Source organism: Nomascus leucogenys, chromosome 2 (assembly GCF_006542625.1).
Source record: "Nomascus leucogenys isolate Asia chromosome 2, Asia_NLE_v1, whole genome shotgun sequence".
In the NCBI taxonomy this organism is placed as follows: domain Eukaryota; kingdom Metazoa; phylum Chordata; class Mammalia; order Primates; family Hylobatidae; genus Nomascus; species Nomascus leucogenys.
Genome location: NC_044382.1, coordinates 99,563,532 through 99,580,786, shown reverse-complemented (window position 1 = coordinate 99,580,786; position 17,255 = coordinate 99,563,532). Strand labels below are relative to the sequence as shown.

At 35.3% G+C, this 17,255-nt stretch overlaps 1 protein-coding gene across 1 annotated transcript in view; it reads right to left on the bottom strand.

Annotated features, from left to right (window-relative positions):
• Positions 1–17,255, bottom strand: part of ADGRV1 (adhesion G protein-coupled receptor V1) — a 602,359-nt gene that overhangs the window by 198,684 nt on the left and 386,420 nt on the right. Inside the window, exon 84 of the mRNA XM_003261601.2 lies at positions 3,461–3,577. Coding sequence (XP_003261649.2) covers positions 3,461–3,577 — 117 coding nt within the window. The remainder of the gene's footprint in view (positions 1–3,460; positions 3,578–17,255) is intronic.

Here is a 17,255-nt window from a genome sequence, read left to right as displayed (position 1 = left end):
TTCTAAGACTGAAGATATAATGCAGATAAAAATAAACATTAACAATTCTGACATGCTTAACTCAGTAATTACAAATTAATGATTATTGTCATTATAAGCTATGCACAGACATATGTAGTATCATATTCGCTCCTATATTACTAAAAAAGTGAAGTAGAATCATTAAAGTAAAAACTTCTCTCAATTTTATTCAATCTAATTTGACTAATAGGATTGAACTAGTAATAGTCTAACCTTCTACAGAACATTTTTAAAACGGATTTTAGAAAAAAAAAACAGATTTCAGCAGTCACTATTTTATAAACGGGAAAATGTAGGTTGGTGAAGTGCAACCTCTGATCATAAAATAATTCATTAAAAGTAACCTAACTAGAATTCAGAACTTACTGACTTTTTCCCTTGTGGTCACACCACAAACCATGAAAAATATGTGGTGTACCATCTGAAATACATTAAACTTCACCGGTACTTTAAATAGCTTTCCTAAGCCATTAGCCATCCAGAATCTAATTGGTCTACTAAATGTGAATCAGCCACAGTCATATTTACCTAACTCGAAGAAGAGATGTAGAATTTACCAATCTTCATTAACTTGGATGAAATCTTATATATGATTTTGTCTAATGCCCCTGAAAGCATAAAATCCATCTAAAACATGTTTGAAATTTGGTCATTTCCCTCTTGATATATTTCAGTGATTGAATTCACTCTACTTTTAGAAAAGCCTCTTCAACTTTGACATTTTATTGCTATGAAAACTCTTAACCTGAATCAAAAATTTCCTTCCCTAATTTTTGACCCATTTGCTCTGAGTTCTGCCAAATGGAGCTACACAGTCCACCCTTTCCTGCAGTAGCCCTTCCGGTATTTGTAGACAGCCATCACATCTACCTAAATTCTTTCCAGGTTAGTTATGTCCAGCTGCCTCAAAGTTTCTTAGAGGGTTGTTTTCCAAGTTCTCATTGGATAATTAATGTTCCTGCTGAAACATGACCCATGAGAGTTGTTGCTGTGTCCCAAAATAGTCTGAATTTTGTAAATTACAATGTAACCATGTCTGCTTCCATACTGCTATCAACACAACCTAGGTGTGTGTTGTTTTTGTAGTTACAGTAGTTGTTATTGTTAAGCATTCTGGTCCCATATTTAATTGCTGCTGAGTTTATGTTAAATTATAATTTTGAGTAATTTACATTAACTTACATCAGATGATGTCTCTTTCACTCTAGTTTTTAATTTATCACAGTACAGTTTCTCTTCATTGGCTCTACCTGTAATCTTAATGCAGGCAGCTCTCTGTTGCAGCTGTCCTTTCAGTTCTGTACCATGTACATATCTGATAAGCAATTTCCTGTGTTTTCATCCAAGTAATGAATCAAAAATTCTGAATAGGTCAGGGGCATGGACAAAGACCTTTAGCACAGCACTGGGGACCTCAATCCAGGCAGACAGATAACAACACAAATAGGGCACATTTAAAAAAGTTTAACTCAGATAAACTCTTAAAGAATTTTGCAATCAGAAAATCTTGCAAATGTTATTCTAATTTCAGCAGATATGTAAGTTTTATGTTATGTGGTTTAAATTCACTTTTATTTGCAAATTTTTTTGAGAGGGTGGCTTGAAAACACCATAAATTTTCCATGATTAAAATTGCTCAAAGAGCTATAAAATATTAATAATAATTCTATGAGTTAGGAATTATTATCCCTATATGCAGATTTAGAAGCAAATCTTGGAGAGAGTCAATAGCTTGATTAAGCTTACACAGATAGTGGCAGAGCCAGAATTCAAACCCAGATCCAGGACGCCACTTGTTTCAACTAGTTCTATTAGCTAAATAGTTCAGTTCTCTTCTTCAGCCCCCACTACTATAATATCATACTGGGGAAAACAACCCTTCCTTGAGCCTGTGTGGTATGTGGTATTCTCTCATAATATCACCACCTCACTTTCTTTCTCATTTTACCATTACTTCACTGTTGCTACATCATCAAGTCCTACAACCTTCTTCTTCAACAAGAAGAAAGAATATGCAAGGGCCTGAATGCATCTGTTTCATTAAAATAGTTTACATGCATACTCAGAAATGCATATGAAACTGTATCGCATGAAAACCTTAACAGTACCATTACACAGAATGCATTATCAAAGAAACATTTTAGTTGAGCCACTTAATAGTGATGTTAATACTACGCACTGTCCTCCTCTCTTAGCCTCTTTATCGACCAAATCAGCATAGAATATGGAGAGAATTTGGGATTTTAGTGAGAAAAGGAGAATTGAAATTTGTCCCCCAACATTTACTAGCTCCTCAGGTGAGTATGCTAGGACTCTGCTGGTCTCACTCTGTACCTTCTCGCCAATTAATCTCTTCCAAACCAATGGCTCCATTTTCCAACTCTAAGCCAATAGCTTTCCAGTGCATTTCTTCCTTTCTTTCTATTTCTTTTTTTTTTTGGAGGAGTTTCGCTTTTGTTGCCCAGGCTGGAGTGCAATGGTGCCATCTCGGCTTACTGCAACCTCCGCCTCCTGGGTTCAAGTGATTCTCCTGCCTCAGCCTCCCTAGTAGCTGGGATTACAGGCACCCACCACCACACCCAGCTAATTTTTTATATTTTTAGTAGAGATGGGGTTTCACCATGTTGGACAGGCTGGTCTTGAACTCCTGACCTCAGGTGATCTGTCTGCCTTGGCCTCCCAAAGCACTGGGATTCCCAGTGCATTTCTAAATGTATCCCCCTCTCCTCCAAGTTCCCACTGGAGGTCTCACAGGCACTTCACATTCAGCATGTCCCAAAAGAAACTCACCAGCTCTTCCCCATTGTTCAGTGATCGTAATTTCAGTTACCACTATCCACCAGATACCCAGGCCAGAAATTTGGGAAGCATCCTGGGTTCCAACTTCTGCATTCCCCACAACCAGTCTTCACATCTTATAGTTCTAGTTTAAAAAAATCTCCAAAGCAGTCCACTTCCCTTTGCTTCTACTGCCACCTCCCTAGTTCACGCTACCATTATTTCCCCATGAATACAGCTAAATCTACTTAATTGGCTTGTCTATCCACTCTTTCCTGTCTCATATTCACTACAAACAGGGAGATCTTTCTAAAATCTAAATCTTATCATGTCACTCCTTTGTTTAAAATCATTCTATTACTTTTCCTAGAAAAATGTTCAAATTTCCAACTGTGCTTTAAAGGGCCCACATTGCAGACTTCATCTCTAACCACTCCCTTGTTTCCAATCCTACTAGATTTCCATCATTTCTTCAAACTCACAATGCTCTCTACTGTTGTACAGCTTATAGGGTGTTTTTATTTGTCATTTATATCCTGAGAATGCAGTGATGGATATATGGAATTACTTCTACTTCAGTACAGAGTATCAGACTTTAAGACCACTCCACCCAGATTCATTAAAAGATTAAAGGGGCGGGGAGAGGGAATAAGGTACCAACCTGAATGAGCATCCAGCTAAACTGGCAAAGATACAGGTAATGTGTGACAGCAGCCACAGCTGAACAGCTCTCCTCAGCGAGTTGGGGACTTACGTATGCAGACGCCAGAAACAGAATCTGTAAGAAACAGATACTTCTATTTTTAAAATATGCTAAAATCAATGAAGAATATTAAGAAAGTAAACTGCTTTCTTATCTAAATCTATGACTCAGTGATTCCATGTGAAAGTAAGTTGACTTCTTGCCCAAACTGATATGACTAAGAGTCATTCTAAAAATGGCAATATATGGATTTTTATATTTCTAAGAAACAATGCATGATATGAAATTATGCTACATGTTGCTCTAGGCTCTCAAGAGAAAATTCTCAAAGTAAACCTTGTTCTTATTATTGATGAACAAAAATCCCATGAAATACATTTATTTTAGCAAAGTAGAAAGTAGTGGAAATACCACTCCTTGTGAAAATCAAAGCTAATGGGAGAGAAAAGAAAGAAAAATAAAATCCTTGACTTTACCATCACCTGCAGCCTCTTGCCAGGAAGTAACATAGATAACACAATAGACTTAAAATGAGTTTAAAAATTCAAATTCTATGATTATCCTAATCTTTGGATTTTTATTTCAAGTGCCTTCAAGCCTTTGTTCAAAAGTCACAATGAGGCCTCTCTTGACACACTAAATTTCCTTCTCACACACATAATTCCCCTAACTCTACTTCTCTCTCACTCTCTCTCTCTCTTTTTTTAACCAGCACACATCACCTTCTAACATGCTTTGTAATTTGCATTTTTTTTTTGGCTATTAGTCTCACCTCCTAGAATATAATCCCTGCAAAGACAGGATCATTGACTGTTTTACTCACTAATGGAACCCAAGCACCTAGCTCAGTGACTAGCACATGGTAGGTACTCAATAAATACTTGCTGAGTAATGAGCAAGTGAAGTGAAAGACTCTGTGATTTCTATCTTTTTGTATTTTCTCCAATAAATGACTACTGTGTCAAATATTGCAATGATGAGTGTAGATGGCAGGGGGAAACTTGGAGCAATAATATTCTGCTATAAATTCTCAATGAATAAACTCTGGCTCCCCCTTATAGACAGGAATCAACTTTTTGACTATATTTTCAGAGGGTACCACTGTGCCTGGAATATAGAGGTGATCAATAAGTGTTTATTAAAAGAATGAATGATTTATTCCAAAAGGACAGAGGAGAAAACTGGTTGACTTTTGCCTTAAAACCTCTTAACTTTTAAAAAGAAAACAGGAATGCTTTTAATCCTATTTGAATTTATTTAAAAAAATAAACAATGTGCCCAAAAATAAATAAGACCACGGGACAAAATGCTGTTCAAATTTCAAGTGAAATATACCCCTCCCCAATCCTCTTGTTACCAAGGACATGTCCCTCAACTCCCCTTGAAAATTTCTACTCAAGTGTATTGGTAGGGAAGCATCCCTGTGGTAAATTCATTAGGATCTGCAGTGAGGTTTTGCATGTTCCCAACATCTGAATTTCACAATGAAAGATGCACCTTAACCTGATTCCTCAGTCAATTACATAAGACCCAACATGCTAATTTAAAATTAATAATTATTAATAATTACCAATAATTTATTACTATAATTGATATTGACTAAATTAATAAATCTACAATACGTATCTCTTATGCTGAAGTGACACTTTCTTCTTGGAAATTATTCATTAAGTGCCTTCCTGTGCCTGATCAAGTATAGAATTTAAAAAAATCTTTTTTTTCAAGCTACAGACAGTGAACGAGTCATTTTCCCCTTCTACTTCTCTCATCAATAATAGAAGGAAGTTGGAAAAAATCAACTCCAAAGTCCCTTTCTACTCCAAGACTCCAGAACAATTTTTAAAATGAGAAGTACCTTGATTCAACTTTCTGCTTACTTAGCCCTGGATTTGGTGCATTTGTAATACACACTATTAAAATGAACACATGCCAGCATTTAAAGCAGAAAATAGAAATTTATGTAACATTATTTCCTGACAATCTGATACAAATGAGTTCCCTTAAAAAAAAAAAACAGTCTACAAATTCACCTTTCTAGAATGCACCACAACATAGCTTTTGAATTATTAGAGATTATGCTTAGATTTTCCTTGACTTTTTTGTCTAACTTTACCATTTATTCTGACCTTTATTATAGGTCAGAAATTAAACCTTCCTAAATTCCACAATTATTCCTTGAACACCTTCTATGCACTAAGCACTGGAACTATGACTTAAGAGTATGGTATGGTTTAGCAAAAAAAAATAATAATAATAAAGGATAAAAAAGCAATCATTTTAACATTTCATGTTCTGTCTTTTTACAAAGGTGCATCTGTTTCCATAAAGTCTTCATAAATTTACATACAATAAACTCAAGCCTTTCTAATTCAGATTCTATTATACGGATTGTGTTGAAGTTTACTTAGTTTTGTTCTAATCAACTTAAATAGGTTGTTAGGTAATAGAATAGCGTAATACAAATTATAATTGAATATGTTTAGCTTTAAGCATTCTATGAAACTATTTATAAGTATATGCTAACTTAAATAATTCTTTTCTTTTTCAATATGTTTTCTTTGAAGCAACTACAGGTTCTTGTTTAAAACTGTATTTACTTTCAGAATAGTTTTAACATCCAAAATTCTATTCTTAAGATATGATTTGATATTTTACTACACTCTAATCTCCTTTTCTAAATTATAAGAAGATCAGTTACAAATCTACTTTTGTAAACCATGAAAGTTGTTCCAGGTTATTATCTGAATTATGGGAATTGCTTCTGTCTGTACAGGAGATTAGTCAGCAAGAGGAGACTGAGCTGTCACATTGCACACTGCTATAAAAGGGATGCACAAAAAATACTTGGAGAACTAGGTATTACATGTGACCAGGCCTACCCAAAATGTCATTAACTTAAGATAGAAATAAAATGAGACCAAGTAAAGCAAAATAAATAAAATCTCCCAGCATATTTAGCTCTCTCATTTTTAAGGCTACATAATCTAAAAACAGATGGAGTTTCACCATTGTTCTTTTATTCAAACACATAGAGATTACCACAAAAAAAGGTTATTTTCACAGTCAGTTCTCTGAAAGCATTAAGTTGAACATGAACAGAAAAAAGGAATTTTTCAAAGGTTCTCAGTTGTTCATACATTGATTTATTCAGTATGAATGAGTGCTTAAGTACCCACTATCTACAAAGTATTGTGGTGGGCAAGATGAAGTACATGATTACAGAAAACTGCTGTATACCAGCATGGCGCTACATGTTTTCCCTCGTTCTTTTGTGTATAACTCACATATTAATGATGTGAAGCCATTATTGTTTGTATCCCAATTTAGTAAATATCGAAGGAAGAACTATAGGATAATTAACATGTTTAAAGGTCCTTAAACAAGTTTTAAATTTAAATTGGGATTCAAATTCTGGTATCCTGATTTGCAGGACCAGCATTCTTTCTTGAACACCATGCCACTGCCTACAAAGCTAAATCAAGCACAGTCCCCTCTCGAAGTGCTAACATTCTAGGTCACTGTTTCTCAATTCGTTTTACTCCATGGCCCACCACAGGCTCATAATGACAATCAAATATAATGCCAATAGCAAATATAATACTATTCTCAATTCCATTTTGATATAACATATACACAACTTAAGAGAAAAGAAAAATAAATATAGTTCCCCCAAAAAGTATTTGAGATATTCTTTTTAAAATGACTTATAAAATTCTCTGCTTATTCTGATTGCTTAGAGCTCTACTGTGCCAGCCAACGAAGGAAATGAAGAGTTAATACTTTTTAGAAAACTTAAATATACAGCACGTGTCCCTGCTTGCTTGGGCTAAATAACAACTAATGATAAATATTAGTTTTCCTATAAACCTCAATTCTCAGTGCTCCTTAATATATACACCCTCCTCCCTCAGTTTACTACGGATGCTCTCACTCCTTTTCCTATAAAATTATTCTTGAAATGACCCCCTTTTTTTTTTTTTTTTTTTTTTTTTTTTGAGACGGAGTCTCCCTCTGTCACCCAGGCTGGAGTGCCGTGGCACGATCTTGGCTCAATGCAACCTCCGCCTCCCAGGTTCAGGTGAATCTCCTGCCTCAGCCTCCGGAGTAGCTGGAACTACAGGGCGTGCCACCATTTTTTGTATTTTCAGTAGAGACGGGTTTTCATCGTGTTAGCCAGGATGGTCTCGATCTCCTGACCTCATGATCCGCCCGCTTCGGCCTCCCAAAGTGCTGGGATTACAGGCGTGAACCGCTGCGCGTGGCCAAAACTAGTCAGTTTTTAAAGGACCAGCTCAAATTCTACCTGCTTACTCTGATCATGGCAGATTCCCAGACTATCCTATTCTTTAAAGTGGGAGCATTTTGTTATTGAGCATTTATAATGAGCCAAATGTAGTTCTTTTTAATAGAAGGGTGCCTAAGGGTGAAGCTAGACACATGATACAAAAAAATGTGACAAGTATTGTAGCAGGGTATGGAGTAAAATATTAGGAGAATGCAGAGTATTAGGAGAATGAGAGTATTAGCGCTGCTTGTGGGGATTCAAAGAAATTTTCAGAGAGAAAACCCAAGTCCCATCTGCCCCACTTTCTCTTCCTAAGTTTATCTTCCATAAGACTCTTTGTACACCAAACATTCTATCCAAATCCATTTACTGCTATTCCCTAAACATATTTCTTCATGTCTTGACTCTTGCCTTTGTTCTTCTTCTTCCTTTTATCTAGAATTTCTTTTTCTCATCTTCCCAGGTTGAACTCATGTTTACCTTTCAAAACGTGGTAGAACTCTGTCATGAATAACTGGAAATTCTACCTGCTTACTCTGATCATGGCAGATTCCTAGACTTTCCTACTTTTTAATACCTGGTTATTCCTTTCAACCATAAACAAACTTTTCCTCCTCTGAATTTTTAAAATAAGATATTATAAGAATTTTTCTTACAAATCTCAAGTTTTAAATAAAATTGATTTTAATGTCTTTGAAAACCGTCGACTTCTTAAGAACAATTTGACCTATCCATTCTTATAATTATTTTAAAGTACATTTTTGTAAAAAACAGAACATGGCAAGCATCCTGTATGGATTCTATCATGAGTTTGAACATAGTAGGTGTTTGTTTAAAAAACAGCTTTATTGACATATGATTCACAGACAATAAAAGGCGCATATTTAGAGTATTTGACGTAATAGGTTTTTGCACCTGTGAAGCCACCATCACAATGAAAATAATGAACACATGCATCAGCCCCAGAAGTTTTCTCGTGCCCTTTGTAGTACCTCCCTGTACCACCACCACCCCTACAACCCTAGGCATACACTGATCTGTTTGTTTTTTTTTTTTTTTGCGATGAGTCTCGCTCTGTCACCCAAGCTGGAGTGCAGTGGCACGATCTCCGCTCACTGCAAGCTCCGCCTCCTGGGTTCACGCCATTCTCCTGCCTCAGCCCCCCCAGTAACTGGGACGACAGGCGCCTGCCACCATGCCCAGCTAATTTTTTGTATTTTTAGTAGAGACTAAAAGGGTTTCACCGTGTTAGCCAGGATGGTCTCGATCTCCTGATCTCGTGATCTGCCCACCTCAGCCTCCCAAAGTGCTGGGATTACATGCGTGAGCCACCGCACCCGGCCACTGATCTGTTTCTAATACATTAGTTTGCATTTATTAAATTTTATATAAATATAGGCATATGTGCTCTTTTGTGTCTAGTTTATTTCACTCAGCATAATTATTTTGAGATTTTTTTTCCAAAATAATGTACCAATATTTTTTCAGCACCATTTGTTGAAAGACTGTCATCTTTCCTCCAGTAAATTGCCTTTGGATACTTGCCTATCTATGTTGGAGTCTATTTCTGGACTCTAATCTGTTCCCTTGATCTATTTGTCTATGTTTACACCAGTGCTACATCATCTAGATTACTGTAGCTATATTTCTTGAAAAGGGTAGTGTTAGGTTCTAATTTATTCTTTTCCAAAGTTGTTTTGGTTATTCTTAGTCATTTGCATTTCCATATGACTTTCATGATGAGGTAGTCAATTTCTACAAAAGAAAGCTGAATTTCAATCTGGGGAGAACTGACATATTAACAATATTCACTCTTGCATCTCATGAATACAGTGTCTTTCTCCATTTATTTAGGTCTTCTCTAGTTTCTCTCAGCAGTGTTTTGTAGTTGTCCACATATACCTCCTTCACACATTAAAAAAAAAAAGATTTACCCCAATTCTTTTATATGTTTGATATTATTGTAATTGATATTTTTATTAAATTTTAGTTTCTGATCATTCCTTCCTGACACATAGAAATACAATTTATTTTTATATATTGATCTTGTACCCTGTAAAGTTACAGAATCACATTAGTTTGAGGAGCTGTTTTGTAGATAACATTGTATTTTAAATATAGGATCATGTCATCTCTATATAAATAGGGTTTTACTTATTTGCTAATTAGAACGCTCTAATTGTCTTATCTTGCCTATTGTACTTGCTGGGAAAAATATATGCACACACACATGCACACACACTATTAAATAGAGGTGGCAAAAATGAACATCCTTGTTTTGTTTCTAATTTTAGGGGGAAAGCATTCAGTTTCTCAGCATTAAGTATTGTTACGGGCTAAATTGTTGCCTCTCCAAATTCACATGTTGAAGTCCCAAACCCCAGTACTTCAGTATGTAACTGTATTTGAAGATAAGGTTTTTAAAGAGGTAATTAAGTTAAGATGAGGTCTTTAGAATGGGTCCTAATCCATTATGATTGGTATCTTTACAAGAGGTGAAAATTTTGGACACAGACACGTACATGCATAGAAGAAAGACCGAAGACAAAGGGAGATGATGGCCACCTAAAAGCCAAGGAGAGAGGCCTCAGAATGAAGTCAACCCTGAAGATACCTTCAACTCGGACTCTAGCCTCCAAACTGTGAGAAAATTAGTGTTGTTAAAGCCATCCAGTCTGTGTTACTTTGTTATGGCAGCCCTAGCAAACTAATAGAAGTATGATGTTAGTTACATAGTCTCATAGATACCTTTATCAGGTTAAGAACATTCCTTCTATTCTTACTTTGTTGTTTGCTGGGAGTTTTATTGAGAATTGATATTAAATTTGTTAATTATATTGCCCGATTGAAATTATCCAAAATATTTCTTTCTTTTCTTTTCTTTTTCTATTTCCCTTTTTCTTTCTTCTTTTTTTTTTTTCTTCTGAGACAAGGTCTGGCTCTGTCACCCAGGACAGAGTGCAGTGGCACAATTTTTGGCTCACTGCAGCCTCAACCTCCTGGACTCAAGCAATCCTCCCACCTCAGCCTCAGAAGTAGCTAGGAACTACAGGTGTGCACCACTGGCCTGGCTAATTTTTGTATTTTTTCTTTTTTTGTAGAGTCAGGGCTTTGCCATCTTGCCTAGGCTGGTCTTGCAATCCTGAGCTCAGGCGATCCACCTGCTTCAGCCCCCCAAATAAAAAATATTTTTATTTTAGTTTGTTATTAATTACATTGATTAATTTTTGAATTTTAAGTCATCCTTGCATTATTGGGATAGCTATCATTCTGTTGTGATATATTATCATTTTGATTTGCTAACATTGTATTAAGAATATTTGCATCTATGTTTATGAAAGACTGGTTAGTAGTATACTACTTCATATATAGCATGAAAACCTCACAATAATATACTTTACTATTTTCTCTCCTGATTTCCTGGCATATATTTTACTTTTATATATGTTGCAAACCTCACACTACTTTGCTATTATTTTTTCTTCAATAGTTAATTATCTTTAAAATAGATTGATACTAGGAAAAACTTCATATAGTAATATATATACACATATATTTATATACACATATATATGTAAAATATTACATATATAGTTAAAATATATACATATATGTTATATATATACTATATGTAACTATATATATAGAAGTTTAAATTTAAAAAAGGAAGCAAAATTAGCCCTCACTACAGAATTTTTATAGAGGTATTTTAATATGCTTTTATTTTTTCTCTTTTCTTTAAAAAGCCATCTTCTGAGAAACAGATCTTTATGAGTCATTAACACCAAGACTAGTCTTTTTCATCTGGTACACAGCCAAAGAAGTACTAATTTATTTTTATAAGAAATACAGCAACAATAATAATAGTTACCATTTAATGAATGGTTTTCATGTGCCAGGTACTGTGCTAAAGGCCCTAGAGATATTATTTCATCATATTTAAATAATCTATGCAATTTAGAGATCACTGCTTTTTTATTTCATAGAGAAGGAAACTGAGGCTTAATAAAAGTAAATACATTTGCCAAGGGCACAGACCTAAGGAAAGACTTTTTCCTGCTTAATAATGCTTAGTAGAGATTGCCTGGATCATGCGCCACTTGGAATAATGCCATACTTAGTTTCTTGCATTTTCTGTATCTTTTCTTCATTACCTTGTGTTCACATAGCATGTTTACTTTTTTTTTTCTGGGCTAGCATCTTTTTCACTAGTGTTTCTACTCTGCCCCTTAAGAGAATATTTAATTGTCAGGAATATTCTGTCAATGCTAAATCTTAACATTTGCTGTTATTGATAGCATCTTAACATTACAGCTCTTTCCACTGATGTCACACAGTTATGCCTAAGATACAACAGATTCAGGACTTGAGCCAAGTCTTTTGACTCCAAAGCCTGTGCTTCTAACCACTTTTAATACTTAAAATAACCACTTAAAATCACTGATGCTAGCATGTACTCCAAAAATCACTAAAGCCACACACTCATACTTCCTGTTTGTATAGGAGATTCTCTAGAAGTATATAAAGTCCTTTCATTTGAAGGAAGAACAAAGAGTGCAAAGGCTGGCTAAAATATCAAGCTGAAACATCAAGATCATTTGAATATTACAAAGGTTGAACTAAATTTTACATGTAGACTTGGATTTTCAAAGTCACATTTCTTAGTTCTGTAATGACAGTTTATGACTTCTGTGGAAACAAAAAAGTCTCTATATCTGGAGTGAACATAATTAAATTCTTTACATAGATAGCACACTAAGGTTTATATTCTACTACTTTACTGATGGTACTGAGTCATTACTCAGAAAATTCAAATTTTAGATAATTTTGTTGTTGTTATTATTGTTGTTGAACAATTAACTTGTGACAAAACCATGTTCATTTTTTCATTTTATTTTGGTAGTGGATACATGGCCAGAATCTGAATACAACTGATACGTGGTCTGAATACAATTCAGACTCAACAGTCACTTCAAAATTGTACAGTAAATTTATTTGAAATATATAGTGAGAAATTGCTGGTTTTGCTTCATAAGTTATCAATTGAAAATATTTTGATTCAACTTTCTCATGGAATTCCTTGGACTTAGATAAACATACATATAAGCTGGAAAGGAAACCTTGTTAGATGGAATTGAAGAGAAACTGAGCAAGACTAATAAAATTCTATATAAATATAACAATAGTGTTTATTAACTCACAGGCCATTGCCTAACTTTACTGTGCAAACTCCAAAGTTCATACTTTCTCTGCCTGACAACATAAAAGAAATTAATATGTTTTCTCTAAGTGGAGTGACACTGTTTCTTATAAATTAAAAAAAATTGTTATTCCTCCCATTTTACATCGAGGATATGATTGCTTGTCCTTAATTATTGAGAGTTATCATTTCCCTGCTACGTACATGTATATTTTTAACTACAGAGCAGAATTCCCAAATATTTTATCCAACGTAAAGTTGACAGAGAAGCCAACATCAAATCCTACTTTTATTGTGTAATTGCTTTAGTGAGAACACTTTCCCAAGTACAAAAGTGTTGCATGACCTATAAAAAGATAAAAAAAGAGGGGGAAAGTATTTCAATATGAGAGCATTTTACAAATCAGTTCTTCTTTTCATTCCTTTATCTAATCATTCATTCATTCCATGAACAAATATATTCTGTGTGCTTGCCACATGCCTGATTCCAGAGCCAAGGTTCTGTTATTTTAAATCACACTCTATTTCAGGTTGGGGGTTATTTTGAGAAGGCCTGGGATGTTTGAATAAACAAACATATACAGGACTCTCTGCTTTGGGGCAGCAGGCAAGAAGTATAGACAATATACAGGCCTTTGGAATACAAAATTGGGAAATGCATTATTTTCAGATAGAAAGCAAGAAAAATATTATGATTTTGGTTTATTTGCTCATCAATGAGGAGGAAATGTGTCTGAGTCAGTTCGGGCTGTTATGACAAATATTATTATAGTGACTGGGTAGCTTAAACAACATTTATTTATCATGGTTCTAGAGGATGGAAAGTCCAAGATCAAAGTGCCAGAAGATCTGGCGTCTGGTGAGGACCCGCTTCCTGGTTTGCAGACAGTCATTGTCTCATTATGTCCTTACATGGCAGAGAACAGAGAGAGAAAAAGCGAGCTCTCTCTGGTCTTTTCTTCTAAGTGCACAAATCTCGGTCATGAGGGCTTCACTGTCATTGCCTAATTACCTCCCAAATAAAGGCCCCATCTCCAAATACCATCACTCTGTTAGGCAACTGCTAAACAGCAGAAACAATGTTTGAGGAACATAAAGATTCAGTCCAAAGCAAATTAGAAACAGAGCAACCAGTGTGTGCCATTAATTCACTCTAATTAATTACTCTGCTTCCTAAACCACAAAACCACTATTAAGTAAATATCCTAGTAGGTAGAGGATTATATAGCACATTAATTTACTTGTTTACATGTCTCAAGTTAACCTATGGAAATATAAAATCATGACTAAACTCAACATTTTGGCCTAAATTGAATTATACTAGGAATAGAAATAATAAAAGAAAATGCAACATATGCACAAATATATCAAATGTTTATACTTTTTAGACTTTGTTTATAGATAATGCATCATAGTCATAATTTGGGCAAGTACAAGAAAAGGTAAATATGTTGAAAGGCAGTTATATTTTTCATAAAGTGACTTCCTTTATATATCTTTAGGATTTTGTTCAAATGTTTTTACTTAAAGTGTTCTATCTTGGCCGGGCGCGGTGGCTCACGCTTGTAATCCCAGCACTTTAGGAGGCCGAGGCGGGCGGATCACGAGGTCAGGAGATGGAGACCATGGTGAAACCCCGTCTCTACTAAAAATACAAAAAATTAGCCAGGCGTGGTGGTGGGTGCCTGTAGTCCCAGCTACTCGGAGAGGGTGAGGCAGGAGAATGGCGTGAACCTGGGAGGCGGAGCTTGCAGTGAGCCGAGATTGCGCCACTGCACTCCAGCCTGGGCGACTGAGCGAGACTCCGTCTAAAAAAAAAAAAAAAAAAAAAAAAAAAAAAATGTTCTATCTTGGTTTGATAGTATGGCATGCCTAAAAAGCAGCAGCTACTAACTCACCAGTTCTGCCTTTTCATATCTCATTCAACTATTTAAAAAAGTGAATTAGTATTTTCTAAAGTATAATAGAAAATATGCTAACCCATACAGATCCAACATTTAGTGAGCACATATATACAAATCAAAGCATTAGTAAAGTGCTTTAAGGGATACTAAATTTCATCCCCCACTCTCACCCACAGGCTTTTTAATCTTTATAAATAGGAGGTTAAAAAAAAGAAAAAGCAAGGCTGGGAAAAGCAGCCCGATATTTTACACAAGGTTTTACATAACATGTGGATATCTATTATATTTTGTTACCATTAAAAAGCCCCATTAGCTGAGTGACCACTTAGTTACCTTAATATTTGTTTAAATATAGAAAGTACTTTTTAATTACTATTGGTAATTATTTGATCAGTCCGTTGGCATAGTTAAAATAAAGGAGTATAGCAGAAATTTGATTAACATTTAAAAATAAAACACATGCCTACAGGTTTTTAAAGAAAACAGTTCTTATCTTTTATCTAGATTTTTAAGGAATGAAACTGAAATAAATTTCCTACAACCATTACCATACTCTTCTCTTATGCTATTCTTTGCACCATTTCCCCTTTAAGAATTATGCAAGAAAATTATAACAATTATTACAAAGAAATGGCACACATTAGTTTTATAATTATTTTCAATTCAAACTTTTACTTCAAATTAAATTAAATACCTAAATTTTTGTATGTTTTAAACTTTGAAAACTCCCAAACTGATAAAAATTAACTAGATCCTTCAAGAAAATCCAGTATTACCAGAATTGGAGAAATAAGCATATAAATTCCAGAACTGTCCTAAAACACTGAACACTGTGGGAACACTGAAGTAATATTTTGACTTAACTAAATGAGGGAAGTAATCAACATTTATTGGATTCTTACAGTGTGGTAGGCTTTCTGTGATTTCTACAGATAGGTTATTTCATTTTAACATTTTAATCCTCATAATAGTCTTTTTTTTTTTTTTTTTTGAGATGGAGTCTCGCTCTGTCGCCCAGGCTGGAGTGCAGTGGCGCGATCTCGGCTCACTGCAAGCTCCGCCTCCCAGGTTCACGCCATTCTCCTGCCTCAGCCTCTCCGAGTAGCTGGGACTACAGGAGCCCGCGACCACGCCTGGCTAATTTTTGTATTTTTAGTAGAGACGGGGTTTCACCATGTTAGCCAGGATGGTCTCCATCTCCTGACCTCGCGATCCACCCGCCTCGGCCTCCCAAAGTGCTGGGATTATAAGCGTGAGCCACCGCGCCCGGCATAATAGTCTGATAATGTTATTGTCCCTGTGTGATAGCAAAGGTAACAAAGGTCTCACAGCTAACCAATGACAAAACTTGCATTGGGCTTACCCGACCTCAGCTCAGTTCTCTTTTTGCTATTCTCTGCTGCCGTTATGCTGCTTTACGAAAACTTCTGAAACTCAAACAAGGGCTATCACGAGTTCTTTGAATTAATAGAGACACAATTGAGATTTTTTCACATGGCTTTCAAAAATACTTCTGTTAATACCAGTGTTCCCATACACTCGGTCCTAGCTAACCAATGAACCTCACTGGTGAGTAAAGCTGTGGTCTTTTCAATGAATAATTACTAAACTGGTTTTCCATTTATGTGAACACTAAAATTTATATTCTCTCACTGACAAAATAGGTGAGAAAACAATTATCAACAGAAAATTCAAGTGGTTATCTTAAAAAAACATGTCCTAAACTGGAAAACATCATTCTCAGTAAACTATCGCAAGGACAAAAAACCAAACACCGCATGTTCTCACTCATAGGTGAGAATTGAACAATGAGAACTCATGGACACAGGAAGGGGAACATCACACTCCGGGGACTGTTGTGGGGTGGGGGGAGGGGGGAGGGACAGCATTAGGAGATAGACCTAATGCTAAATGGCAAGTTAATGGCTACAGGAAATCAACATGGCACATGGATACATATGTAACAAACCTGCACATTGTGCACATGTACCCTAAAACCTAAATTATAATAATAAAAAAAGATATTAAAACTGAAAAAAAAAATGTCCTGATACAGACAACCCAGTAGCAAATAGGAAATAAAATAAAGGAGTACTGTATAGAAGAAAACAAGGCAAATCAAGAGAGACAAGTCAAGATCTACATAAAAGTTCACTTCCAAATCTAAACGGAGGAAATTTTAGGGGAGATTTGAATACTTTCCACTTATTACTGTCTATACAGACAGCTCACCTGAGTTCAGGTCCCAAACAGAAAATTTGGTTCTCCTAAGTCATAAAATAATATTTGGAGTAAGACAAGGACTTCTGGAAGCTCAACTGTACTTTAATCATATTACATGTCCTGGTTATCTATAGATGAGCC